This window comes from Podarcis melisellensis (genome assembly GCF_964234715.1).
Source record: "Podarcis melisellensis genome assembly, chromosome: 2".
Lineage (NCBI taxonomy): Eukaryota > Metazoa > Chordata > Lepidosauria > Squamata > Lacertidae > Podarcis > Podarcis melisellensis.
Genome location: NC_138529.1, coordinates 1,822,056 through 1,849,365, shown reverse-complemented (window position 1 = coordinate 1,849,365; position 27,310 = coordinate 1,822,056). Strand labels below are relative to the sequence as shown.

General features: G+C 43.8%; 2 protein-coding genes across 9 annotated transcripts in view; one reads left to right on the top strand and one right to left on the bottom strand.

Moving 5' to 3' along the window:
• Positions 1–1,093: 1,093 nt before the first annotated feature.
• NXNL1 (nucleoredoxin like 1) overlaps positions 1,094–27,310 on the bottom strand; it is a 28,204-nt gene continuing 1,987 nt past the window's right edge. Inside the window, exons 1-7 of one of the 7 annotated variants that reach the window (XR_014165003.1) lie at positions 11,488–11,880; positions 9,851–9,946; positions 8,793–9,643; positions 7,473–8,042; positions 6,436–6,536; positions 5,781–5,930; positions 5,058–5,676 (exon numbers count right to left, since the gene is read on the bottom strand). Coding sequence is in view for 6 of the 7 variants with exons in the window: in XM_081898192.1 (XP_081754318.1) it covers positions 3,544–3,841; positions 4,677–5,002 (624 nt within the window). In the remaining variant the exon portion in view is untranslated. The other 6 variants (XM_081898192.1, XM_081898193.1, XM_081898194.1 and 3 more) reach the window with 6 other exon arrangements.
• Positions 27,145–27,310, top strand: part of SLC27A1 (solute carrier family 27 member 1) — a 52,131-nt gene continuing 51,965 nt past the window's right edge. The window contains exon 1 of one of the 2 annotated variants that reach the window (XM_081898126.1): positions 27,145–27,287. The gene's annotated coding sequence lies outside the window, so the exon portion shown is untranslated. Of the gene's footprint in view, positions 27,300–27,310 lie in introns of both variants that reach the window. The other variant, XM_081898127.1, reaches the window with a different exon arrangement.

Genomic DNA, 27,310 nt, shown 5'->3' with positions numbered 1-27,310 from the left:
AGTATGATTAAAAGCAAGTTAAAAATAAGGGAAGGATTTGCTGAAAAATTAGTTAGAAATTGGAATACAGAAAGGGGAGGTATGAGGAAGTCGGGAAAGTAAGTTATAAGAAATTAAGGGATGAATTTATATGTGTTTTTTTAATATTGCTTTTTGTTTGTTATTTTTATTGTATTGTTTTGTCTTTGTTGTGATAAAAAACTTTTGAAACTTCAATAAAAATTTATATATATATAAAAAAGCATATTGGTGACAACCCAGTCCAAAGCTCTGGATAATCTGGGCAAGGGGGCACATAAAGATGTTAAAAAGCATCGGGGAGAGGATTGCGCCCTGCGGCACTCCACACACCAAGGGGTGACGTGATGACATCTCCCTCCCTAGTGCCACCATCTGTCCCTGACCAGAGATAAAAGAGCACAGCCGTTTAAGGGCTATGCCCTGTATCCCCCCCATCGGCGAGGCGGTGGTCCAAAAGATCATGATCAACCATGTCAAAGACTGCTGACAAATCTAAGAGAACTAGCAGTCCCGACCCGCCTTGATCCAGTTGTCTGCGGAGATCATCTGTTAGGGCGACCAGAGCCATCTCAGTCCCAAAACCAGGATGGAATCCAGACTGAAATGGATCTAAAGCCAATGTTTCCTCCAGAAACCTACCAAGCTGTTCAGCAACTGTTTTCTCAATTACCTTACCCAGATATGGGAGATTTGAAACTGGGCGGTAATTGGATAGATCTAAAGGATCTAGTGAAGTTTTATTTAAGAGCGGACACACCATTGCTTCCTTCAGCTCCCCTGGGAATATCCCTGTGCCAAGGGACAAATTGATAATTTCAACCAGGGGGGTCCGCGCAATATCTGGGCACGCCCTAATCAGCCAAGACTGGCATGGATCAAGGAGGCAGGTGGTGGGCCTACCAGCTTGGAGGAGTCTACCCACATCAGCAGGGAGTATCCGATTGAAATGGTCTAACACTGGACCCAAAGACAGTCAAGGGGCCTCCAGTTCTGTCACTGTATCTAAATTGGCAGGGAGGTCACAGCAGAGCAACAGGACTTTCTCCGCAAAAAAGCTCGCAAATGCCTCACAGTGGGTCGAATGCATTTACTGACAGCAGTTCTCCAAGGTTCAAGACACTCCCAGTCCTGCCTGGAGAGGCCAGGGATTGAACCCAGGAGCATCTGCATGCAAAGCACAGTTACATAATTTTGTCACAACAGACAGTGAGATGATTACCATAGTATTTGGTGGAAGATGAACTGCAGTGGAATGGATCCAGTACTGCATGTCACAAACACAGGGCGAAATAGAAAATGATGCCTTCTTACATCCCTTCTTAAAGTGTTCCTTTAAAAAAGATTTAGTGAGTACCCCATTCTTAGTTTATACACTTCTTAGTATGCCCTCACTCCTTACTCATCTTCTTTCTCTACCAACCAACAGTTCCAAACAACTTAGTGTCCCCTGTACCTGGTTCAGGAAAGCAAGGGAGAAATGGTCATAATAAATTAATAAAAACACATTCTTGTAAGGAGGATCTGCGCATGTCTCTGTGTGGTGCAACACAGAGCACCATGGCAAATCACATGTCTTCTTCCATGAGCTATCAGAGGAAAGCCAGAGTGGAGTCATAGGTTGGCAGACGCCATGCATCTCAAGCAATACTTTTCCCAACGTGGTACCCCCCAGAAGACTTTCTGGTCTACAATTGCCATCAGCCCAAACCCGCAAGGCCAATGGTCAGGGATGATGGGAAGTGTGGTCCGGTTACAACTGGAGGGCACCAGGTGGGCCAAGACTGGTGTACTATAGAGGACCAAACAAAGCATGATGTTTGCCACATATTTCATCCTTGCACAGCTGCTTTGGTTTTAACAGCCAGCATATGGAAAGGGGCCAAGTCAGATTAGAACCCTGGCAGGGGGTGAGCAGGGCTTTAGCACTTTGCTTCTGCTCAGATCCCAATTGGAATAGGAATACTCCCCACACTCCACCTGCTATTTGCTGAGGAATTAAAGCTCAGAAGCAAAACTAAACCACTGATCTTTCTCTTTTCATAAGCAGTATATGTTTGAAAATGTTCCCTTCTCCTTTTTATGCCTTCTTTGGTGATGCCGTATTTTGTTTGTGCACTTATCTATCATTTTTTATTTTTAAAGTTTATATACCACCCACTCAGCTTCAAAGTCATTTAGGAGAATCGTAATTTCAAACAGCACCACAATAAGACAAAAGCTACAAAATCAGCAGTCGACCAATGACACAGTAGAAAATAAAACCTGACAAAGCAATGCCTGTTGAAAGCCATGGTATGTTTTTTACAGAATGATAAGAAGAACCTGAAGTTTCTAGTATGAATGTGTTCCACAAGGAAAATGCTACCACACAGAAGGCCTTGCACCAAGTGAATGTTAATTTGGGTTTACAGTAGTTATTGTCTGAGCCTCAAGCAAGTTGTAACAGAATATTCCAGTGATGGAACAGGGAGAGCCATATGAAAGCAGACACTACTGTATATAGTAAGCAAAAAAAAAAAGCACATCTGCATACATTTTTTTAAATTTATGCATTGATAACTTCTGTATTGGACTACTGTAATGCGCTCTGTGTAGTGCTGCCTTTGAATCATTAAAGTTTTATTATCATTAAGTGGTATATAAATGTTAGGAAATAAATAAAAGACAGTTCAGAAGCTGCAACACCTGTCCCCCAAATCCTGCACTGGTTGCTTATTTGCATCCAATACCAATTCAAGGTGCTTATGTTCATGTACAAAACCCTACATCATTTGGCTTCCCTGATAACTGATGGAGCACCTGTAAGATCAACAGAGGAGGCTTTTCTGGTGGAGCTGGCACCCCTTAAAACTCACAGGGCAGTGGCACATAGGAAGGCTTTCTCTGCGGTTCCCTGCCCATTTAGGGACTCCCTCCCCTTGGAGGTGCATCTGGCACCACCATTGTACTTCTTTTGCCGATGAGTCAAGATACACCTCTTTGCCCAGGCTTTTGGGAGCAAATGAGTCATTTTTGACTGAGTAGTTCTGCTGCTTCTACACAGTAGCACTGTAATCCCTATGTTGCTTTAATTATGGTTTTAAGTGATGTTTTACTGACATTTAATATGTTGCATTGAATGTATGCACATCCTGGCACGCTGCAGTCAAGGGAGGGTAGCAAATTCAAGCAAACAAATCCACATGGGCGTCTTCTGCTATTCAAGTGGAAGGGGCAAATGCTAGACACAGTTCCCAGGAGCCACTGAAAATCTGCATGAACAACCCTCACCCACCAGACTCCCACATTCTATGCTTTCACAAGATATTGTCCACACACTTTCATGACTATCTTCACAGTCATAAAGGCTAGATTTTTTTTTTATAGAAAAGTAAACGGCACTTAGATTTTCAGAAACCTGAAATCTGTTCTCAGTAACAATTTCTGTGCTTGTAGGTAACAATCATTATCCTGCACACAGGCCATGGGTTGGGAAGAGTTAAGCTCACCTACAACAAAGCTACCATGGGAAGAAATGTCCTGTCAGGAGAACACTTCTTCTTCATTGTCATCATTGCTTCCCCTTCTGCTTTTGTTGCTTGCAAGCTTGTATTTGAGCCGGCGGATGGGATCCATGATGCTCCTCAGAGCCACGTTGTCAAAGTCCTGGGCCAGGAGGAAGTTCCTCTCCACCAGGTCAGCTGCCTCCTGCCAGTTCCTGAAGCAAGCAGGGCCCACCTTCTTAATCTCCTCCACTGCGTTTGCAGCAATGACTTCTCCGTTTGGTTTCAACACCACCACCACTGGGGGGTTTGTCACAGAAAATCTCAATTCCAGTTCCCTGGAAGTTAATACAGAAAGAGAGATGAAGCTCCAAGGTTTTGAATAAAAGTTTGAAGTCTGGAAAACAATGGGTTTTGCTTGTTAGTTAGTTAGTTAGTTAGTTTCAAAACTGAATTGCTTCGAAGATGATTGTTCATTTCCTTTGCCCAGCTACTAACTCTGAGCATATCTGCACATTATATATCATGGGGATGCCACCAAAAACCTCTGTGTCAAGTTCTTTTCCCCTGCAACATATAGGATCACTTACTCAGTATTGTGACATCATCACGTTATGCATTTTCCCACCTTCAGTAGTGGGAGCAGTGATCTCCTCTTGGGAAAGTGGACTGGCGGTGGGCCCTGGTGACTCTGAAGGTGAAGCCAAGTCAGGAGGCAAGGGTGGAGCTTCAAGGAGACAGAACAGGGTGCGGAAAGGCACCCCATTGGGATGCTCCCTGGGGAGGACCCTCCTCCCCTGAGGACTTTTGGTATTCCAGGTCTCTGACGTGGTTGGTCCTATTCTTCTGCGTCCCGCCCAGCGGTTGTCCTTGAGCAACTCCCCCCCCACCTCGTCCTGATCTGCCCAGCCTGTCCACACCTCCCGAAAACTCAGTCCAAGGCATGAAGGAGAAGCTACCCCTTGCAATTCAACAGTTCACCACATGGGTGTGCTGCACAACCATGCAGCAGCTCCTGGCAAAGGTCATAGAATCATAGAATCTTAGAGTTGGAAGGGACCCAAGGGTCATCTAGCCCAACCCCTGTCAATGCATAAACTATGCAAATATGCCTCTGGTGACTCACTTTGAATTTGGCCATTGTGTAAGCTGTCTAAGCATTGGAATCCCTACCTCCTGAATTCATCCTGGAAGGGCAAAAACAACCATCTCTTGGGCATGGTCTTCAGAAACTTGTCTTGCTTCTCCTCAGTCTCATCCAGTGAGACAAAGACCAGGACCAGCTGGGATGCTCTCTCCACGTAAAATTCATCTGTGAGCCTCACAAAAAAATCTTTCAGGATGGGTGCAAACTCTTGGCATCGAAGACATTCACCAGAGCCAAAATACAGAAGCATAATCTTGTTCTCCAATGCTCGGGTTAGCTCACGTTCCAGCTCCAACTTATCCTTGTCCTTGTTGTTCACAATCAGGGTCTTGTTGGTAAAAACGGCAGCCATGGCTTTAGACTGATTGTTGTGCTAATGGTGCCATACACCAATTTTAAGACTGAAAAGGAACAAGAAGGCAGTATCAGGGAAATTATTCTTTTTTTAGCTTCATCATGCATTCATAGAATTTATTTTTATTGAATTATAGATTCAAGTATGCAGCGTGGGATGGGGGAGTGTTAGAACGGACTGTACTACTTCAGACTACAGGTGGGGAAGGCATAAAAATATAGGTGGTGTAAAAAAAGAGAGATCTGCACATAATAAAAACAAAATGCAACAAATTATTTGGTTCCCCACATTCTACCACTGCCCAGCTCTGCCATTAGTTGTGAAGCCCCAAAATTAAGCACAATGAACAGAATGTTGGACAGAGTTGACAAAAGGCCAGCTTCAAATCCCTGCTCAGCTATGAAGCAAAATGGGAGACTTAGGGTCACTTTCTGTCTAACCTACCTCTGATGGCAGCTAGCGAGGTTAGCCAAGGAGCAATAAATGGCTATTGCCCTTACCAGAAACCATTTCATGGCAAGCAATAGATATTGGTGTGACTTGGAAAGCACTACACAGACCTCCTCTGGCAAATCATTCCACTTGGAACTAGGTTTTCCCACAAAGATCTTGAGAAATAAGGCATTTCCGTTCAGGCTGGGGCTTTGCCAAGACTCCAGCAGTGACAACAACTACAAGAACAAAAAAAATTATTAAAGGTCTAGAGGGGTCTTAAGAAAGTCTTGGGAATGCAATCTAGTCTGTACATGTTAATGATACAGTCAGATTGTTGTACCTTCCAGGTGTCACATAGTGTCCTCCCAAGGATGGGAACTCCAGTCTTCTTCTAAGTAAAGAATACAGCAATGCGGAGGGGAATCTTGGACATAAAAATCACTCAGAAACACTGTTTTGAGCTATCTCGCTTGCCAGAAGAACTCAGAGGCTGTGGAAAATAACGAGGATTAACATCAGAATGACTTATGTGAACTATCGGGAAAGATTATGAAAAGCAGTAGAAGTATGAGATGATCAGACCCCCCCCCCGACCTCGGAGCATGGTGAAGTCCCCCAGAAAAATTATAATTTGGCATAATATTTGGACTGTTTGATTATTAAATAATATGTATAATTCGGAATATATGATGAGGTTTGATTAGATTGTTAATATGGATATATATATGTGTGTATACATCAATGTGATACAGTTCCATTTTTCTCACCTTGAAGACATCTCCATGCCCAGAATAAGAAGCCAGAGTTCTTACATTGTTCAGTGTTTTGTATCATTAGAAACCTCCTTCTGTCATTCCTTGTGCAGCTGAGATCCTCCTCTTCACATTTAAGTGTGACACTATCATTGCCTTGCTGCTAGTTTGGATCACTGACGTGCATGACCTTTTATGCTGGATTTCACCTCCCTCCCTATTAATAGAATCCACAGCCAGTACCTTAATCTTCTTAAAGCAGACCTTTGGAGATAATATGACCCATGCACTGCTTGCCAGAAATCTGTTCGTTGTACTGATAGCTTCCTGGGCAGGTGATAATCCTGATCAAATAAAAGAAAAAGAGTTACTTGGTTGTGCTCTCTGTGTCATCCTATAATATTGTTTTTTCACAAGTGTGCACAGCTATAGTGACTTGTTGGCAAACAAATACATGTAGTAATTAAATTATTTCTACTCCACATTTCCATAAGATGTCCAAGGCAGCCTAAAACCCTTAAAGAATACAAAAAAAAACTGAGAGAAAAGATGATATGGCAGGTACAATTCAAGACTGAGCAACAAAAAATTGAAACACCCTGTGTGTGTCAAACGAAACATACAATCAGGGGGGAAAATAAAAGCCGATTACCACAGCCCAAACATCTAAAGTAGAAAGGTTTTCACATGGCAGTGGAAGGTCACCAGGGGGAGTGAGAAACGTGGGCCTTCCAAAGCAAGGAGCTTCACAGACTGAATACAGACAAAGAGAATGAAGGCTCTCTACCTAATACCAAAACCCCACTTTAGATGTTGGTGGGAACATAAAGGATGACCTCCATTGTTCCTCTAAAATAAGTCTCAAAACAAAAAACATATTCTCCTTCATTGTGTAAGAAGCATGTAAAAAAAAATTAGCCCCCTGCCCAGCTCAAAACACCTAAATTATCCATAAAAATAATAAATAGCAAACCAAACACCAAAATATAAGGGCAGAGTAAAATGTCTCATAGCAAAACATAGAAGGGAATAGAAGACTGCATTGAGCTCTGCAACGATCCCTCTGGTTTGGTTCATACATTGTTTTAAACCAAATCATACCTAAGCACGAAAGAGCATGTAGCATTTACAGCAAAAATTGCATTTGCTTTAGGGGCCCTGCAAGCCATGGTTTGACTTAGCATTACGTCTAAACTCAGGCTCATGGTTTGCTGCGCTCTAAAAGCCTGTTGGAGTTTGGTGTACATATCAGTGAAGTGATATATGTGCTGTGAACAGACCTGAGATCTTCAGATGAAGAGCAGTTGTTGTTTAGTTGTGTCCGACTCTTTGTGACCCCATTGACCAGAGCATGCCAGGCACTCCTCTCTTCCACTGCCTCCCGCAGTTTGGTCAAACTCATATTAGTAGCTTCAAGAACACTGTCCAGCCATCTCATCCTCTGTCGTCCCCTTCTCCTTGTGCCCTCAATCTTTCCCACATCAGAGGTTTTTTCCAGGGAGTCTTCTCTTCTCATGAGGTGGCCAAAGTATTGGAGCCTACGCTTCAGGATCTGTCCTCCCAGTGAGCACTCAGGGCTGATTTCCTTCAGAATGGATAGGTTTGATCTTCTTGCAGTCCATGGGACTCTCAAGAGTCTCCTCCAGCACCATGATTCAAAAGCATCAGTATATTAATAATAATGATAATAATAATTTTATTATTTATACCCTGCCCATTCAGCTGGGTTGCCCCAGTCACCCTGATAATAAAAAAGTGCAGAAGTAAAAAGTTTGGTAAAACTGCTGGTTGAAAGAATAAAAAAACCTGAAGTTTTTTTTCCTGGCAAACAAAACCATTATTAATACAAGCTTACACGCGGATGGTAGGGACGCGGGTGGCGCTGTGGGTAAAACCTCAGCGCCTAGGACTTGCCGATCGTATGGTCGGTGGTTCGAATCCCCGCGGCGGGGTGAGCTCCCGTCGTTCGGTCCCAGCTCCTGCCCACCTAGCAGTTTGAAAGCACCCTTAAGTGCAAGTAGATAAATAGTAAAAGGTAAAGGTACCCCTGCCCGTACGGGCCAGTCTTGCCAGACTCTGGGGTTGTGCGCCCATCTCACTTAAGAGGCCAGGGGCCAGCGCTGTCCGAAGACACTTCCGGGTCACGTGGCCAGTGTGACATCGCTGCTCTGGTGAGCCAGAGCTGCACACGGAACGCCGTTTACCTTCCCGCTAGAAAGCGGTCCCTATTTATCTACTTGCACCCAAGGGTGCTTTCGAACTGCTAGGTTGGCAGGCGCTGGGACCGAGCAACGGGAGCGCACCCCGCCGCGGGGATTCGAACCGCCGACCTTTCGATCGGCAAGCCCTAGGCGCTGAGGCTTTTACCCACAGCGCCACCCGCGTCCCCAAGTAGATAAATAGGTACCGCTTTATAGCGGGAAGGTAAACGGCGTTTCCGTGTGCTGAGCTGGTGCTGGCTCGCCAGAGCAGCTTCGTCATGCTGGCCACGTGACCTGGAAGTGTCTTCGGACAGCGCTGGCTTCCGGCCTCTTAAGTGAGATGAGCGCACAACCCTAGAGTCTGTCAAGACTGGCCTGTACGGGCGGGGGTACCTTTACCTTACATGTGGGTGAGGTTAGCAAAGGAAGGTCCGATACCAACGACTGAAGATGGAGGAAAGTAAAGCCTAGGGAAACACACTTTAATGACAGCAAGTCATTACTCAAGAAGGAATCAGTGAGAGAAGAATAGGTTGCCTTCCTGTCTATTGCTGGCACTGCCCCCCTCCAGGTCAGGTAACTTATCACATGCATTGTTGCCTTACTCCCACATAACCAAGGTGTGTACTTCGGTTACCACTTGTGGTTTGTCCGGGGGGTGGGCAAGCAACCCATGAGCCCTGGATTGGACATAACCCTAAGTCAAACACTGCTTAGCTCCGAGTAGCACAGCAACAGCAGCAGGACCTGGGTAGAAAGAAAGTGGATGGATTATTTTTTTTTGTGAATATCCACATGGTCATTTGTTCATCCACACTTAGCCATGAATTGGGAAACTGAGTCACACCATGGATCAAAATCTGGGAATTTCTTAATATGCCAGATAACTGGGAATTTGCTTGGCATACAACAATGTGTGTTATCCTCAGAACCAAATTCAACAATAGCTGGAAAAGATGTTTTTACTATTAGTGTTATCTTTATTATTATTATTTTATTACTATATCACTGTATTTTCTTCTTGTACATTATTCTTGTAAATCACTTTGTAACATTATGTTATGGTAAGTGATTTGTATTCAAGAAACTAAATAACCTGTTAGTGTCTTGTAATATGACTCTCTCTCTGTCTGTGTAACTCTTGACTCACTTGATACTACAGGAAACCCTCCCCCAGCGAACAGTTCATGTGAGTTCTCTAACAATAGGGTTCAGACAATACTATCAGAATCACGAGTAATTCTGCTGATCTGGAAGTAGAGGAAAGGTCACTGGAACATCATGTCCACAACAATTTCCATCATGATAGGAAGAGAAATTGAGCATAATGTCCTATCAAGGTTTTGCAGCTGAACAATTTGTACTGATTAATTTATGAGAGAAAATATGTCTCTCAAATAAATCTACATTGCCCACTGGTTTTGAAAACAAATGCTTCTTCAAAAAATAATACTAACCAGAGGAACTTCATTTTGAATAGCTGTTACATCTTCTAGAACATTATGACTTTTAACACACAACAAATATTCCTCTTCTTTACATATGCCACAGTTCTATTTGTAATAATAAAAGGGAGTAACTTCAAGCAACACTACTTAATAGTGTTTCCTGCTTGTGAAATGTTTAAATGTTATGGTTATGAAAATGTCTTGGGCTTTCTTCTCCTCGCTTCTTTTTTATTCCCCCAAATAATAAGTGTGTTTGTTTTGTTTTGTTTTTTAAAAAATAATTTTTATTAAGCACAAATTAGAAAACATACCTATTTACAACAAAAGAAAATACAAAAGAAAAAGAAAATACATATAATAAGTGTTTTTGGAGCCTCAGTGCCTTGCCACTAAAACAGAGTTTATTTAAAATTAGAGTATTTCGCAAGAAAGCTAATAGTTCTGTTATAAGAATTTTAAGGTCATATATAAAAAAATTAAATGTTCATAATTGTACAGTGGTACCTCGGGTTACATACACTTCAGGTTACATACGCTTCAGGTTACAGACTCTGCTAACCCAGAAATAGTACCTCGGGTTAAGAACTTTGCTTCAGGATGAGAACAGAAATTGGGCGGCAGCGGCGCAGTGGCAGCAGGAGGCCCCATTAGCTAAAGTGGTGCTTCAGGTTAAGAACAGTTTCAGGTTAAGAATGGACCTCCGGAACGAATTAAGTACGTAACCAGAGGTACCACTGTATATATAAACCACATGTCTGAAACCCCACAGATTAGGTCCTGAACAAAGTGACCTCAAATAATTCTCTGCAAGGTCAAAGTGGGAAACCTCCCCATTGTCTCTTTCCTCACAAATCCTGTCTTAAGGGCACATTCAAGATATGAACATGGTGTGAGCCTGTGACCTAGATTCAGGAATTAAGTAGTTATAATAACAAAAGAGTAGCCAAAATCCAGATAATGCAATCAGGTAACTTGCCAAACAGGAGATAAACAACGCACTCAGATTTCTGTTGTAGACAACCTTTTCTGTGATGTATGTATGATGTTTCTGGAGGTGGTCTTGGACTCCAGGGCGGGCAATTTAAAATGTCTATGTAAGGGTGGGCACACCTTTGTTCTGGGTCCTCCTCCTCTCTCCTGCGTGTGGGGGAGCACCCTGTTGCAACAGTTAATAAAAATTAGGCTTACTAGCTGCTTTTCTTCTCAATATTCTCTGGTTGGTTATTTTCTCCTACCGATAGAGAACCTACAAAAGGACTCTATATGGGCTCTTGGGTACCCCATAAGGGAAAAGGAGCAGTTTTTTTTACTTATATCAGTTCTTTACCTGTATTAGAAATAATTTGGACAATAAATCTCCTATTGAAGCACTATGCCCATCTATTTTCATGAAAACAAATCAGTTGCAGATATCAGTGAGGAAGACAGCATAATCAGTTTGCCTCCAGTAATAGTCTACATTAGTAATTAGCATAGAAGTCATGGCATTTAAGTAACCTATGTGCAGTATTACAGGCACCAAAAAACTACCTTTTAATTTGGCAAATTATGGACAGACCAGCCATTCACTATGGGGCAAAATGATGAATTTGACTGATCTGATCCATGGTTTTTATTGCACTGTGAGCCATGACAGTTATACATACCCGCCAACATTTCTCCAATGAAAATAAGGATGCCCTATTCAACAACAATATACTCCACTCATCTGACTGGGTTGCCCACTGTGGGTGGCTTCCAACATACATAAAAACACAATAAACCATTTTTAAAAACTTTGCTATACAGGTCTGCCCTGTCTTTTAAAGGTTGTATAGTTACTTATCTCCTTGGCTCAGGAGTCACTGCATACCCCCCCCCCCAATTCTGGGGTCAAATCAGAAACTGTGATGGCTTCTGTAAATCCAGGACTGTGCCTGGAAAATTGAGACACTTGGAGGGTCTAAATTATTTGGATCATGGATTATGCTGTTTTCAAGTCGCATTCTAATCAATGTTTTATATATATGTTTTATATTTGCTGTTAGCTGCCCTGAGCCCGGTTTTCAAATCAAAATCAATAATAATAATAATAATAATAATAATAATAATAATAATAATGATAATTATCCAGCAGTAATATCATTTTCTCTTAACTATTAAGTAAAATTAATGCTTTGTTAAAGTCAGAATTGGAAAATGGACACGACTGCCAACCTATACCGGGATGAGTTGGGTTTATATATCTGCTCAGTGCTGAAGAGCACAGGATGACCTTGGACAAATTATTTGTTTAACATTTCTCAGTTATTGAGGATAAAATGAGACATCCCATATGCATTCACTTGTGTTTGCTAGGAGGGAAGAATTTATCCACACATGGGATCCCATTATGATCCTATCAGCTGCACTGGGTTCTTCGCTCCCTCATCATCTAGCAGCAGCCATTTGATTGTCTGTGTTGGAAGATCAGTTCCCAGCAGACTCCTCTGGTCCCTGGACTATGTAAACCACTCTGGGGGCCTCTTTGATTACGGAGCAGAGTTAAAATCCTGTAAATATGTAATACAGTGGTAGCTCGGGTTACATATGCTTCAGGTTACATACTCCGCTAACCCAGAAATAGTGCTTCAGGTTAAGAACTTTGCTTCAGGATGAGAACAGAAATCATGCTCTGGCGGCGCGGCGGCAGCGGGAGGCCCCATTAGCTAAAGTGGTGCTTCAGGTTAATAACAATTTCAGGTTAAGTACGGACCTCCGGAATGAATTAAATACTTAACCCGAGGTACCACTGTACACAGAAATTTGTTTTTCTTAACTGTGGATTATCAACAAATTGCATTACTTCTCTATGAGAGAAGTAACCCTTACTTGCTCCTGTATTTTGAATGAATACTTCGTTTACTTTTTACTACTTAGAAAAGCTGCCTTCCCCTGTATATGAAGCAGGGACTGGTGCTTGCTCAAACAATTTCTAATCATCTCCTGAAACATGAATTCTCCATTAAAAGTACCAACAGGCGGCAATGTTATGACCAACTATGATCTTTCTATAGGCCTGGCATTAGATGTTTAATAGCCTGGAGTCTGGCTTATGAACTTTGCTTTCATAGACTTGAATCGGATAAGGCGGTTTACTGAAGTTATTAAAGTCATGTTCAAATACAGTACCTATGTCCAAAATGTAAGCAATATAACTTGAAACGGATTTCTCGTCGTAAGCAAATTTATGTAAGCGTTGACATGAAATTATTTAGATTAGTAGCTTTAAGCCTTTTCAGACCTGCCATAAATGCCCAGGGAGGCCTTTCTTATCCCCCCCCCCCCCGATATGTGATCACCAATAGTCAGCATGGATTTCTGAAAAATAAGTCATGTCAGACTAACCTGATCTCGTTTTTTGACAGAATTTCAAGCCTGGTAGATGAAGGCAATGCAGTGGATGTAGCCTACCTTGATCTCAGCAAGGCATTTGACAAGGTGCCCCATGATATTCTTGTAAAGAAGCTGGTAAAATGTGGTCTTGACTATGCTACCACTCAGTGGATTTGTAACTGGCTGACTGACCGAACGCAAAGGGTGCTCATCAATGGTTCCTCTTCATCCTGGAGAAGAGTGACTAGTGGGGTGCCACAGGGTTCTGTCTTGGGCCCGGTCTTATTCAACATCTTTATCAACGACTTGGATGATGGACTCAAGGGCATCCTGATCAAATTTGCAGATGACACCAAACTGGGAGGGGTAGCTAACACCCCAGAGGACAGGATCACACTTCAAAATGACCTTGACAGATTAGAGAACTGGGTCAAAACAAACAAGATGAATTTTAACAGGGAGAAATGCAAAGTATTGCACTTGGGCAAAAAAAATGAGAGGCACAAATACAAGATGGGTGACACCTGGCTTGAGAGCAGTACATGTGAAAAGGATCTAGGAGTCTTGGTTGACCACAAACTTGACATGAGCCAACAGTGTGACGCGGCAGCTAAAAAAGCCAATGCAATTCTGGGCTGCATCAATAGGAGTATAGCATCTAGATCAAGGGAAGTAATAGTGGCACTGTATTCTGCTCTGGTCAGACCTCACCTGGAGTACTGTGTCCAGTTCTGGGCACCACAGTTCAAGAAGGACACTGACAAACTGGAACGTGTCCAGAGGAGGGCAACCAAAATGGTCAAAGGCCTGGAAACGATGCCTTATGAGGAACGGCTAAGGGAGCTGGGCATGTTTAGCCTGGAGAAGAGGAGGTTAAGGGGTGATATGATAGCCATGTTCATATATATACAGTGGTGCCCCGCAAGACGAATGCCTCGCAAGACGGAAAACTCGCTAGACGAAAGGGTTTTCCGTTTTATGAGCTGCTTCACAAGACGAATTTCCCTATGGGCTTGCTTCGCAAGACGAAAACGTCTTGCAAGTTTGTTTCCTTTTTCTTAACACCATTAGTACAGTTGCGACTTGACTTCGAGGAGCAACCCATAGAACACAGTGTACATATGTACATAGTAGCCTTTTTTGAGGTTTTTAAAGACTTTGGTGATTTTTGAAGCTTTTCCAAAACTTCTTTTGCAGCCATTTGGTAAGTTAAGCTTTTAAAACTTTTTTTTGGGGGGGGTTGGGATTTTGGGTTGGGTGTTTGGAATTCAAGGACTTGGTGTTGGGGAGGGGTTTGCAAGAATCTGGAAGCTTGTGTTTTTTTCTGCATTTTTATGATTTTCTGTGACCATTGGGGCACTCTGCTGTTTTTTTAAAAAAAATCTGGATTTGAATTTCTGTGTGCTGGGTGGGTGGGGGAACAGTTGGGGAGGTGTTTGCAAGAATCTGGAAGCTTGTGGGTTTTTTTTCCTGCATTTTAATGATTTTCTGTGACCATTGGGCCACTCTGCTGTTTTTTAAAAAAATTTCTGGGTTTGAATTTTGAAATGCTCTTTACAGTATGTGTGACTTTAAAGAGCACTTAATAAACTCTTGTTGTACCAAATTTGGCTTTGTTTGGACTTTTTTTGACCATAGGAACGCATTAATTGATTTTCAATGCATTCCTATGGGATTTCATGCTTCAGAAGACAAAAAATTCGCTAGACGAAAAAATTCGCAGAATTAATTTCGTCTTGCGAGGCACCACTGTAAAAGGATGTCACATAGAGGAGGGAGAAAGGTTGTTTTCTGCTGCTCCAGAGAAGCGGACACGGAGCAATGGATCCAAACTACAAGAAAGAAGATTCCACCTAAACATTAGGAAGAACTTCCTGACAGTAAGAGCTGTTCGACAGTGGAATTTGCTGTCAAGGAGTGTGATGGAGTCTTCTTCTTTGGAGGTCTTTAAGCAGAGGCTTGACAACCATATGTCAGGAGTGCTCTGATGGTGTTTCCTGCTTGGCAGGGGGTTGGACTCGATGGCCCTTGTGGTCTCTTCCAACTCTATGATTCTAGGAGTCAAACAGGATTGCTTGTATGTAACAGTTAAATGCTTGAGTAACTCCTTTTCCAATTGGAGTATTTCAGAAGCTTCTGCAACAAGAACGACTCAAAAATATGCAGAAACATTTCACCAAATTCAATATTAAACAAACCCCTAGCTGTTTAAACCATCTTGCTCATCCCAGGGCACTTCCTTGCAGATTTCTTGGGGGCGGGGATTATGGATGCACTCATTTAATTTATCAAGCCTGCACGCCACTCCCCATCTAAGCCTGTTCTGCAGATGTGCCACACACACACACCCAGTGTTGTTGCAGCACTTCCCCTCTTTTGGCTGTCCTCTCCCTTTGTTCCTGTGCCCATTTCTGTCTGTTCAGACAGCATGTATTTGGAGAAGCAAGAAAATATCAAACGTAGCTGGAATCAGTATCAATCTTTTAGGTGCCAGCCCCCCTTTCCCAAGTTGACAAATATTCCCAATTCCTAGCTGCAATTGTTGCTCCATCTAAGTGCATGGGCAACCAGATTCCAGGGCATTCTCAAGTCTGGAGTGCTCCCAGGACTTCCATTTGCTTTTAAGTGCTCATGGCTACATATATAGTCAGGTCAAATTTCCTCTTTTGCATTTGTGTTTAAATCTCACTCAACCTTTCTGTGTACCCGGCCACCTTGATTAATTTCTGGGTGAAGATATGAGTTTGCATGCATTCTTCACATTCTTTAAAGATGACTGGCCAGCTGGCTCTCAAGACTGGTTGCTCTGCATGGATGCCATGGAGGCTTGAATACCAGTGTCTGCCCAGTTAAAATATCTAGGCTTGCTCTTCAGAACAGGTGCTTGGCTGATGCCACAGATTGCCAGTAATGTGCCTGAGAATAGCTCTGTGGAGATCCTTTTCAATTATGGGCTTGGCACAATATGTTGTAGGCAGGGCTGTGACAGAACACTCCTAATCTCTCCTCCCTCCCTCTTTCCTGTGGCAGGAGCGGGAGAAAATAGTGGCTGCCATTAGCGATTCTCCAAAGCCACCTCCTGAGTGCATTACGCTGACTCTCCCAGTTTTGAACGCGGCTCGCAGCGCGGTGTTTGTGGCCACTGGGGACAGCAAGGCTGCCGTGATTAAGGTAACATGCATCCTGTGGCTTCTTTCTCGCAGGTTTGGAGGTGCGCTGGATTCCACCCTGGGAAAGAAGAGAATGGATTTGTTGTGGGGGGTGGGTCAGGAATACCAAGAGCTAGGAAACTTAGTACTGGTAGGTTTTTACCTGGGGTGGGGTACCTGTGGTCCTGAGTCCATTTTTGGATCACAGCTTCTAGCATCCCTGGACATTGGCCATTCCAGCTGGGGTTGATGGGATTAAAGAAATTGCTATTTGGATGGAGATGCAAGAAGAAGATGTGGCAAAGACGGTACATAATGCCTTTAGAATTAAAGTAAGGACAAATAAAGCGAAGAAATTCCCAAGAGATTGTTTGGTGATATTTAGAGATAGAGAAATGAGAAATTTAATTTTGCAAAAAAATAGGGAGAGAAGATTGAATATTGGGGGGAATAACATAATCATTTTTAAAGACATCCCACTTCGCCTGCTGAAAAAACGCAACCAATACCAACAGTTAGTGCAAGCCCGCAGGAAAAATAATATTGAATTTAGATGGGAGTTCCCAGAAGGACTTTCATTTGCTTACAAAGGGAAAAGACACAGAATAACAAGACCGGATGAACTGGACAAATTTCTGAGAAGGTACAAAGAATTGGGAAGTGAAGAAACTGCACCAATGGGGGCAGGAGCTGAAGGAGAAGACTCGCAAGATTTGGATGAGGAGAAGATAAAGGAAGAGGAAGAAGAGGGGGAAATAAATTAAAGACTATTATTAAAAACTAATCAGAAGATATTATGGCGCTGAAATTATGGACCTGGAATGTCAATGGGATAAATGGGGGGGGGGGGACAAAATTCAACAATATTTGAAAAAACAAAATTTGGACATTATTTGTTTGCAAGAGACTCATGTGATGAGGAGACATAGAAAAATTTTGGTAAATAAAAAATTAGGGAATGAATTTATTTCATCGGACAAAATTAAAAAAAGAGGAGTGGTTCTATATATTAAAAATAAAATAGAAGCCCACCAGATTTTTAAAGATGAAGAAGGTAGAATTGTGGCAGTACAAGTCAAATGGCAAGGTGAAAAAATAATAATCGTCGAAGTATACGCACCTAATCAAAACAAAATGGATTTTTTCAGAGACTTAGAAGAGAAATTATTTGAATATATTGATCAAAAAATTTTAATAATGGGTGATATGAACGCAGTGGTCTCAATGGAGATGGATAGATTAAGAGCATCAGGAAAATCAAAAGGGAAGTTACCAAAGACTTTTTTTTCGATGGCAGAGAATTGCAATTTAATTGATATCTGGAGATTGAAACACCCATTGGAAAAACAGTTTACCTATCGATCAGAAGCAAATCAATCAATGTCAAGAATCGATCAAATATGGATAACAAATGACCTTACAACAAGAATCTTAAAGATCGAAATACAACCTAAGGTGCTTTCAGACCATAATCCAATAAAATGTACCTTAAAAGGATTTGAAGAAAAATCTTTCCAATGGAGAATAAATGAAAATCTTTTTGATGATCAAAAAATAGTAGAGAATGTGCAAAAACATATGAGGGATTATTTTATAAACAATATGAATCAAGGAACAAAAACAAGTATAGTTTGGGACGCTGGCAAAGCAGTCATGAGAGGTTTTTTTTTATACAACGGAATGCAATTAAAAACAAATATAGAGAGAAAGGGAAAAAAGAAATCTTAAAACAAATTATGGAAAATGAGAAGAAACTTATTGATAGACCTAATGATAAAAAATTGAAACTTAACATAAAAACATTACAAGCGCAATTCTCTATGATAATAAACAAGGAAGTGGAATGGAACATCAAAAGGATGAGACAAAAGAACTTTGAAAATGCAAATAAATCTGGGAAACTACTAGCGTGGCAGATTAAAAAAAGGAAAGAACAAAGTATGGTACATAAGATTGTGGTTGAAGATAAAGAGATTGATGACCCGAAAGGAATAAGGAAAGGATTTGTGGACTTTTATAGACAATTATACAAGAAGAAGGAGAAAGATAATCTAAAGAAAATAGAAAAATACTTGAAAGAGAAAGGGGTGCAGAAAATTCCGATGAAAGAGAAAAGTAAATTAAATGAAAGAATAGAAATAGAAGAAATAAGAAATGCAGTTAAAGAATTAAAAAGTGGAAAGACCCCAGGGCCGGATGGATTCAGTGCAAGACTTTACAAAGAAATGAAAGACATCCTAGTTGCACCACTGAGAGAAGTAATGAATGATATATTAACAAAAAGAGAGATACCAGAAACCTGGAAAGAAGCATATATTACCTTAATACCCAAGCAAGACTCAGATTTATCTCAAGTTAAGAATTATAGGCCGATTTCGCTTCTAAATAATGATTACAAACTGTTTGCCAATATATTAGCAAATAGGATGAAAAAAGTGTTGAAGGGTTTAGATACATGAAGACCAAGCAGGTTTTCTTCCTGGCAGACAAATGAAAGATAATATTAGGAATATAATTAACGTTTTGGAATATTTGAATGCCAGGAATGATAAGCAAGCTATGTTGATATTTGTGGATGCGGAAAAGGCCTTTGATAATATTTCTTGGGAATTTATGTTAAAATTTTTTGAAATGATGGATATTGGACAAGGAATTATGAATGGTATTGGGGCAATATATAGAGACCAAAGAGCAAAATTAATAGTTAACAATGTGGTAAGAGAAAACATAAAAATAACTAAAGGAACTAGGCAAGGATGTCTGCTTTCACCACTGTTATTTATCACGGTACTGGAAGTCCTTTTAAGAGCAATAAGAGGCAATGAACAGATAAAAGGGATAACGGTAGGAAGTAAACAATATAAGGTTAAGGCTTTTGCCGATGATTGGTACTAACTTTGGAAAATTTGACAAATACTGTAACAGAAGTTTCGAATGAAATAGAACAGTTTGGTCAATTGGTGGGATTTATTTTGAATAAGAAAAAGACAAAAATGTTTAGTAAAAATATGGATCGAGAAACTACCGATAAAGTGCAGCAACAATTAGAAATAGAAGTGGTAAAGAAAGTTAAATATTTAGGAGTTTGGTTAACCCCCAGAAGGATTGATTTGTATCAGAATAACTACATACCAACTTGGAGTAAGATTAAAATAGACTTAGAGGTGTGGGAAAGAATGAAATTCTCATTCTGGGGAAGAATTGTAATAATAAAAATGAACGTGCTACCAAAGATGTTATTTTTATTTCAAACTGTTCCAGTAATCAGGGGGGCAGCTATCTTTAAAAACTGGCAAAGAGAAATTTCAAGGTTTATATGGCAGGGTAAGAAGCCGAGAATAAAGTTTAAGCTACTGACTGATTTAAAAGAAAGAGGAGGCTTCGGCCTGCCAGACCTGAAATTATATTATGAAGCATCTTGCCTCTGCTGGTTGAAGGAATGGATGAAATTAGAAAACACTGACTTGCTAGATCTATTTGGGTGGCATGCTTATTTATGGTATGACAAAAAGCGAGTACATAAAAGTTTCGAAAACCACACCATAAGAAGGTCTTTGATAGAGGTATGGGAAAAGTATAAAAACTTGTTGGAAGTAAAAACTCCGTATTGGTTGTCACCACTAGAGGCGCTGAGTGTGAAAAAAATCATTATGAAAGGGGGGTGGGCAACATACCAGAATTTAATAATAAAAACAGAAGGTAAATGGAGGTTGAAGTCATTTGAAGAAGTTAAGGAACATGTTAATGATTGGCTGCATTATTTTCAAATTAATGAAATGTTTAAAAAAGATCTAAAACTAAGAGGTTTGGAGGATAAAGAGTCAAAATTTCATAAAGAAATAATAAACAGTGATATTAAAGTTTTAGCTAAAATGTATAAGATATTATTAGAATGGTATACAAAAGATGAAGAGGTAAAATCGGTTATGATTGACTGGGCCAAAGATTTTGGATATAATATACAAATGGAGGATTGGGAGAAATTATGGAAAGAAGGTTTAAGATTCACTGCACGTACAACAATAAAAGAAAATGTGATGAAAATGATGTATCGATGGTATGTAACACCAGTGAAGTTAGCAAGGATGTATAAAGGATGTAACAAATGTTGGAAATGTAAAGAAAAAGAGGGTACTTTCTATCATATGTGGTGGGAGTGTAAGAAAGTAAAAAGCTTTTGGGAAATGATATATAACAAATTGAAGAAAATGTTAAAGTACACCTTTGTTAAGAAACCAGAAACGTTTTTACTTGGTGTCAGGGAACTGCCATCTAAAGCGCCGGGGGCGCAAAGGCTCACTGAGGTTGAGAGAGGAGTAGCAGCGGAAGAGGGAACCAGTAGAGGGCGAGCAAGAACTCCAAGGGAAAGTGAGTCGGAGGGATGGCTCAGAGACACTTCCAGCGAAAACAGTGGGGAGGTCTCAGGACCTCCTATAGGGACACCCACACCTCGCCGGAAACTGTCACGCCGAGAGGCCAGACGACGTGTTTCCGTTAAAGAGCTTTTATGTTGGAAAAGATTCCGAAAGCAGCCACTTTCGGATTCTACTAGTGATTGACGCAGCCATGCTGGAGGGGCTCCGTCACAGGCAGAGGTTTGAAAACCTGATCAAACTCTGAGGGACTTGCATTTTACGCACAAGCAGCTCATTGTCCCATCACAGCAATCCGAAAGTCACCGAAAGCCAGCTTGTGCAGGGAGAAGCATCATGAGCAACCCAGCCGGAACCGGAGGAGCAGGAGCAGCTGGAGGGGGTCCAAGCCTGGAAGAAAGGTACAGGGCGTTGGAGATCCAGTTGGCGCTGCAAACGGCGAGGCTTGAGGAGAGGAGGGCTCAGGATGCAGAAAAGGGAAAGGAGAAAACCACCCCGCTCGCCAGAAAGGTACCAGGATTGGTGCAGAAATTCGGGGGGGATCCCAGGAACTATCATGCCTTTAGAACAGAGATGCAATACGCTCTAAACTTGCAGTTTGATGACTTCCCCGACGAGGAATCGCGAGTGGCTTTTGTGATTGGCCATCTCGAATCCGGGGCGAAAGATTGGGTTAGACCCCTGATGGCAGCGAATAATGAGATCCTAAAGGACACGAGGAAGTTTTTTCGTGCCATGGACCTGATGTTTTCCAGCGATATTGAGCAGGGGGTGGTGCGAAGGCAGTTAATGGCTTGCCAGCAAGGAAGCAGATCTGTCCGTGAGTACTGGACTGAATTTACTATGCTGATTCATAAATTGGGGTGGGACCTATCGGCGGAGCCCATCCAAATGCTTTTCGAAGAGGGGCTTTCTTCAACCGTCAAAGATGAGCTTTCCCGGGGGCCCAGGGCGGAGTCTATGGATCAGTTAACCAAATCTGCGATGTCCATAGGAGCGCGCCAGGAGGCGAGGGCTTTGGAAAAGCGGGAAGGGAAAGGAGACCGTTGGAGGGAGTTCCGCATTCCAGACATTCCAGAGCCACCTTTCCCGCCGGCAGAGCCGATGGAAGTTGGAACAGCGCGGGCGCGCGCAGTTTCAAATCCCAGTGAAGGGCGGAAGAAGGAGGGAAAGAGCGCCAAGAGATGTTATCTCTGCCAACAGCCAGGGCACTTTGCCAGAGTCTGCCCACAAAGAAAGGAATGGCAAGGGATGGCAGGAGCTGTTGGGGTAAAGGAAGAGGAAGGCAAGGAGCAAGTAAAAGCCAACGCCTGGCTGCCACCGTCGGGGCACAGCAGCCAGGCCAAAGAGCAGTGAAAGTGCCCACGCCGGAACCTCCCAGACCCGCTTTAGTGATAGAGGTGTTACTAGAACTGCCAAACGGACACCCACTAAAGATCAAGGCGCTTTTGGATTCAGGCAGCTCCTGTAATTTCATGAGTAAGGAGTTTGCAGCTGAGCATCAGATACAGACCATCCCTTTAAGTAACCCCTTGCAGGTGACTACGATTGACGGCAGAGAGCTGTTGGGGGGCGAAGTTAGCCAACAGACTGTCCCGATGATAATGAGGGTGGCAAGGCACACCGAACAGATAGCGTTTAATGTGGCCATCCTGGGAGGAGCGCCCATCATTTTGGGGATGAGCTGGCTGGCGCTACACGATCCGCTAGTGGGCTGGCATCAGAGGGTGGTCTCCTTTGGGTCAGCGCATTGCCTAGAACACTGCAAGGAGGGGAAGGTTTCGGGAGGAGACAGAGTCACCCTAGCCGGGATGGAAGTAATGGACAAAGGGAAGGTGCCCCCGCAATACGCAGATCTGAGCAACGTATTCAGCGAAAGGGAAGCAGACAAACTGCCACCGCATAGACCCTTTGACTGTCAAATCAACCTACTCCCTGGGGCCCAACTCCCAGTAGGCAAGCTGTACGCCATGTCAGACAGGGAGATGCAGGAGCTGAGGGAGTTCATTGACAAAAACCTGAAGCGAGGTTTCATCAGAGAGTCCCGAGCGGTGGGGGGCAGCCCAGTGTTTTTTGTGGACAAAAAGAACACAGACAAACCGAGACTGGTGTGTGACTTTAGGGCCCTCAATGCAGTGTCGGAACCCCTGGCTTTCCCTATGCCCCGAATTGATGACATTTTGACCAGAGTAAGGAAGGGAAAGATTTTTACAAAGCTGGACCTGCGGGGGGCGTACAATCTGATACGCATAAGGAAGGGAGATGAATGGAAGACCACCATGTTTACCCCTTTGGGAGCCTTTGAATACCTCGTTATGCCCTTCGGTCTACAAGGGGGCTCCGCGTGTTTTCAAGCTTTTATAAACCACGTTCTGGGACCTTTGCTCTACAAGAATTGTGTGGCCTTTTTAGACGACGTGTTGGTGTATTCGGAAGATGAGGAACAGCATGTGAGGGACGTTCGAGAAGTGTTGGGCAGGCTGCAAGCCAACCAGCTGTGGGTGAAACTGGAGAAGTGCCAGTTTCATACCAAGGAGGTGGAATTCCTGGGGTACCGCTTGTCAGACAAGGGATTGGCCATGGATCCAGGCAAGGTCCAAGCGGTACTGGAATGGAAGACACCGAAGACCAAGAAGGACGTGCAAAGATTCTTGGGGTTTGGGAACTTTTATCGGAAGTTCATCAAGAACTTTGCCCACTTGACGGCGCCCATCACCGACTGCCTCAGCAGCAAGAAGAAATTTGTTTGGACGGTAGAGGCGGATCGAGCCTTTGAAGAACTGAAAAGGGCTTTCGCCTCGGAAGAACAACTTCTGCATGTGGATTTACGAAAACCCATGAGAGTGGAAACCGATGCATCCGACCGGGCGGTAGGGGCGGTCCTTCTTCAACCGGGGAGGAGTGCGTCGGAGTGGAGACCGTGTGCCTTCTTCTCGCGGAAGCTGAATAAATCCGAGAGGAATTACACGGTGTATGACAGGGAACTACTTGCCATTCACGAAGCATTCCGGAGGTGGAGACATTTATTAATTGGGGCACAACACAAGGTGCAAGTGTGCACCGACCACAAGAATTTAGAGTATTGGAGAACAGCTCGAGTGCTCAACCAACGACAAGTGAGATGGGCACAGGAATTCTCCAAATTCAACTTTGAAATTTGTTATGTGCCAGGCCCAGAAAACGTCAGGGCGGACGCGCTCTCACGCAAACCAGAGTATTGGGAAGGGGAGGGGGTGATCGAAGAGAGACATGTCATCCCTGAGGACCGCTGGGTGTGTGGGGCGGCGCTGGTGGGGCAACGAGAACTGGTAGAGGAAACGGAAAATGATGAATATGCCCAGGATAAGCTCAGAGGTCTCAGGGGGGAGGGCGAGAGTCCCGGAGGTTTTGAGGAAAGAAATGGGGCATTGTATTACAAAGGGGCACTGTATATACCCGAAGGTGAATTGAGGGGGAGAGTACTCAAGCAGTTGCATGATAGCCCCACGGCGGGACATTTTGGACAACACAAGACCATGTGGTTGGTTACCAGGGAATTTTGGTGGCCTAAGGTGAGGGAAGATGTAAGGGAGTATGTAAGAGGGTGTGACCAATGTCAGCGAGCCAAAGGGGAAAGAAGGGCGCTGGCAGGGTTATTAGAACCATTACCCACACCAGAACGGCCTTGGGAAGCGATATCAATAGATTTTATGACGGATCTGCCAAAGTCCAAGGGGAAAACAGCCATCATGGTAGTAGTAGACCTGTTAACTAAGATGTGCCACTTTGTAGCATGCTCACATGCAGTCACAGCGGAAGAAACAGCGAAGTTGTTTGTAGAACACATCTTTAGGTTGCACGGGGCTCCCTTGAGGGTGATCTCAGATCGCGGCAAACAATTTACTTCCAGGTTCTGGAGGAAGCTCATGAGCTTGCTGCACGTGGAAGTCAATTTTTCAACTGCCCGGCACCCTGAAACCAACGGGCAGGCGGAAAGAGCAAATGGCATTCTTCAACAATATCTGAGGTGTTATGTCAATGACAGAGAGAACGATTGGGTTGAAAAGTTGGCGTTGGCAGAATTTGCCTACAATAATGCGGAGAATGTGTCCACAGGGATGAGTCCCTTTTTGGCTAATTACGGGTGTCACCCCAGGGCATTTCCAGGGGAAGGAGGGGAGAGATGGAGCGTCCCAGCGGCTGAACATTTTGTAGAAGAGATGGAAGCGATCCATCATCAGCTCCAGCTCAACTTAGAAAGGGCTAAGGCACAATATAAGAAGCAGGCAGACAAGAACAGAAGGGAAGGTGAAACCATAAGGGTGGGGGATCAAGTGTGGTTGTCAACCCAAGGGTTGCCGTTCAAAGGGGGTTGTAAGAAATTGAGGCCCAGAAGATTGGGACCCTTTGAGGTCATTCAGCAGGTCAACCCGGTAGCTTTCAAACTCCGATTACCCAACCACATGAAATTGCACCCAGTGTTCCACAGGTCGTTACTGTCACCATACAGGGGGGGACGTGAAGGGGAGTACGTCAGGGGACCAGCCTTGGAAGAGAGGGAACGCCGCAACCATGTAGCGGAAATCCTCGATTCCAGGTGGAAGGGAAATCAGGTGGAGTATTTGGTGGCGTGGGAAGGGGAACCGGAGTCAGAAAACACCTGGGTAAGTGCAGAGGAAGTCAATGACGAGGTTTTAACAGAAACGTTCCACCAAAGGTTCCCGAGGAAACCTCAGCCGATAGCAAGGTTTAGGAGGGAGTATTTCGGCACCACCGATGAGGAAGAGGAAATGGAAGGGTTCGCGGAGTCGGAGTTGGAAGAGGGAGTGGACTCCGATGACGAAGATTACCGAGAGAGTAGGAACAGCAACAAGTGGAGGGAAGTGTTCGCGACGTCGGAAGATGAGGGAGGTTCTTTCAGGGGTTTTACCTCCTCACTGCCAGTAGGGGAGGAGACGGGAGGGGGTGAAGGGGGCCCTGGAGGGGAGGTGGATGTCAGGGAACTGCCATCTAAAGCGCCGGGGGCGCAAAGGCTCACTGAGGTTGAGAGAGGAGTAGCAGCGGAAGAGGGAACCAGTAGAGGGCGAGCAAGAACTCCAAGGGAAAGTGAGTCGGAGGGATGGCTCAGAGACACTTCCAGCGAAAACAGTGGGGAGGTCTCAGGACCTCCTATAGGGACACCCACACCTCGCCGGAAACTGTCACGCCGAGAGGCCAGACGACGTGTTTCCGTTAAAGAGCTTTTATGTTGGAAAAGATTCCGAAAGCAGCCACTTTCGGATTCTACTAGTGATTGACGCAGCCATGCTGGAGGGGCTCCGTCACAGGCAGAGGTTTGAAAACCTGATCAAACTCTGAGGGACTTGCATTTTACGCACAAGCAGCTCATCGTCCCATCACACTTGGTATTACAGGGAATGAGATAAATAAGAAAGAAAGGAAGCTATTTTTATATGCAGTGACTGCAGCAAGAATACTGATGGCTCAGAAATGGAAGCAAGAAGAATGGAGATTGAAGATGACGGATTTTGCAGAACTTGATAGACTGATGGGAAGGATCCGAAATCGACGAGACCAAAGATTTATAGAAGACTGGGAAAAGTTTAGAGTATATGCATAAATTAACTGATAATCAAATAACGCTTGTAAGCTTTAATGAAGCTCTGTAAAAAGAAATGTTAGAATATGAGTAAAATAAGATTTTATTTATAAAAATAATAGGTTTTAGAAATGTGTAAGAAATCAAGAAGGGAAGGAGTATCAGTCAAGTTGAGGGAAGTCAAAAAGAGAATGGATATAAAAAAGATGTATGAGCTGTATAAATTTTATATTGGAAAAAATTGAATAAAAAATATTTTTTTTAAAAAAAAGATTCTATGATATTTAAGAGAGGTGCTGCTGCAGCCCAGCTTAGATGGGGCTATAGCCCAGCGGCTGACTGCAGCCCTCCGGTTGAAGAGAGGGCTTCAGACCAGAGCAGACGTAAGAGAAAAGCAAGAGTCGCATTCTGTGTAGAGAACTGTCGAGTTGGAAGGGATCCCAACGGTCATCTATTCCAACCCCCTGCGAGTCTTGAGTCCAACCCTGACAACATTTCTGGAGCAAGCCTGCAGAGGCCTGGGCGGGAAGCGGGCCGTTTTCTGAAGAGAGCCCTTTCTGTCAGTTCGAGGGGGTGTCTGTCGAGTTGCTGCCAACGGACAACAACCAAAACCACCCAGTCAGTTATCGAAAGAGTTGCGTTTGTGTGAGAGACAGACGGACGAGGAAGGCTGGACGACATTCCCGAGCAGTCCGTCCGACCGAGGACGTCGAGGTGCCCCTCCCGCCCTGCCAAAGCTGAGCAGGACCCCCCGCCCCCTCTTTCCGTTCCTCCGCCTTCCCAGCATCCTCGCCTTCCGCCCTCCCCCGTCTTCTCTAGGCCTCCCGGGCTCGATGTCTCGGGGCGGGGCTTTTGCCTCCAGGCCCCGCCCCCGGGCCCGCCGGTGGAGTCGAGGGGCGGGGCTTCCTCTGAAGCGGCCGCCGGAGAGACGGACGGACGGGCGGAAGGTGGAAGGAGCCTCGCGAGCGAGCGGTGGGCGGTGGCGGCGCGAGGTACGGGAGCTGGTGCGTTGCCT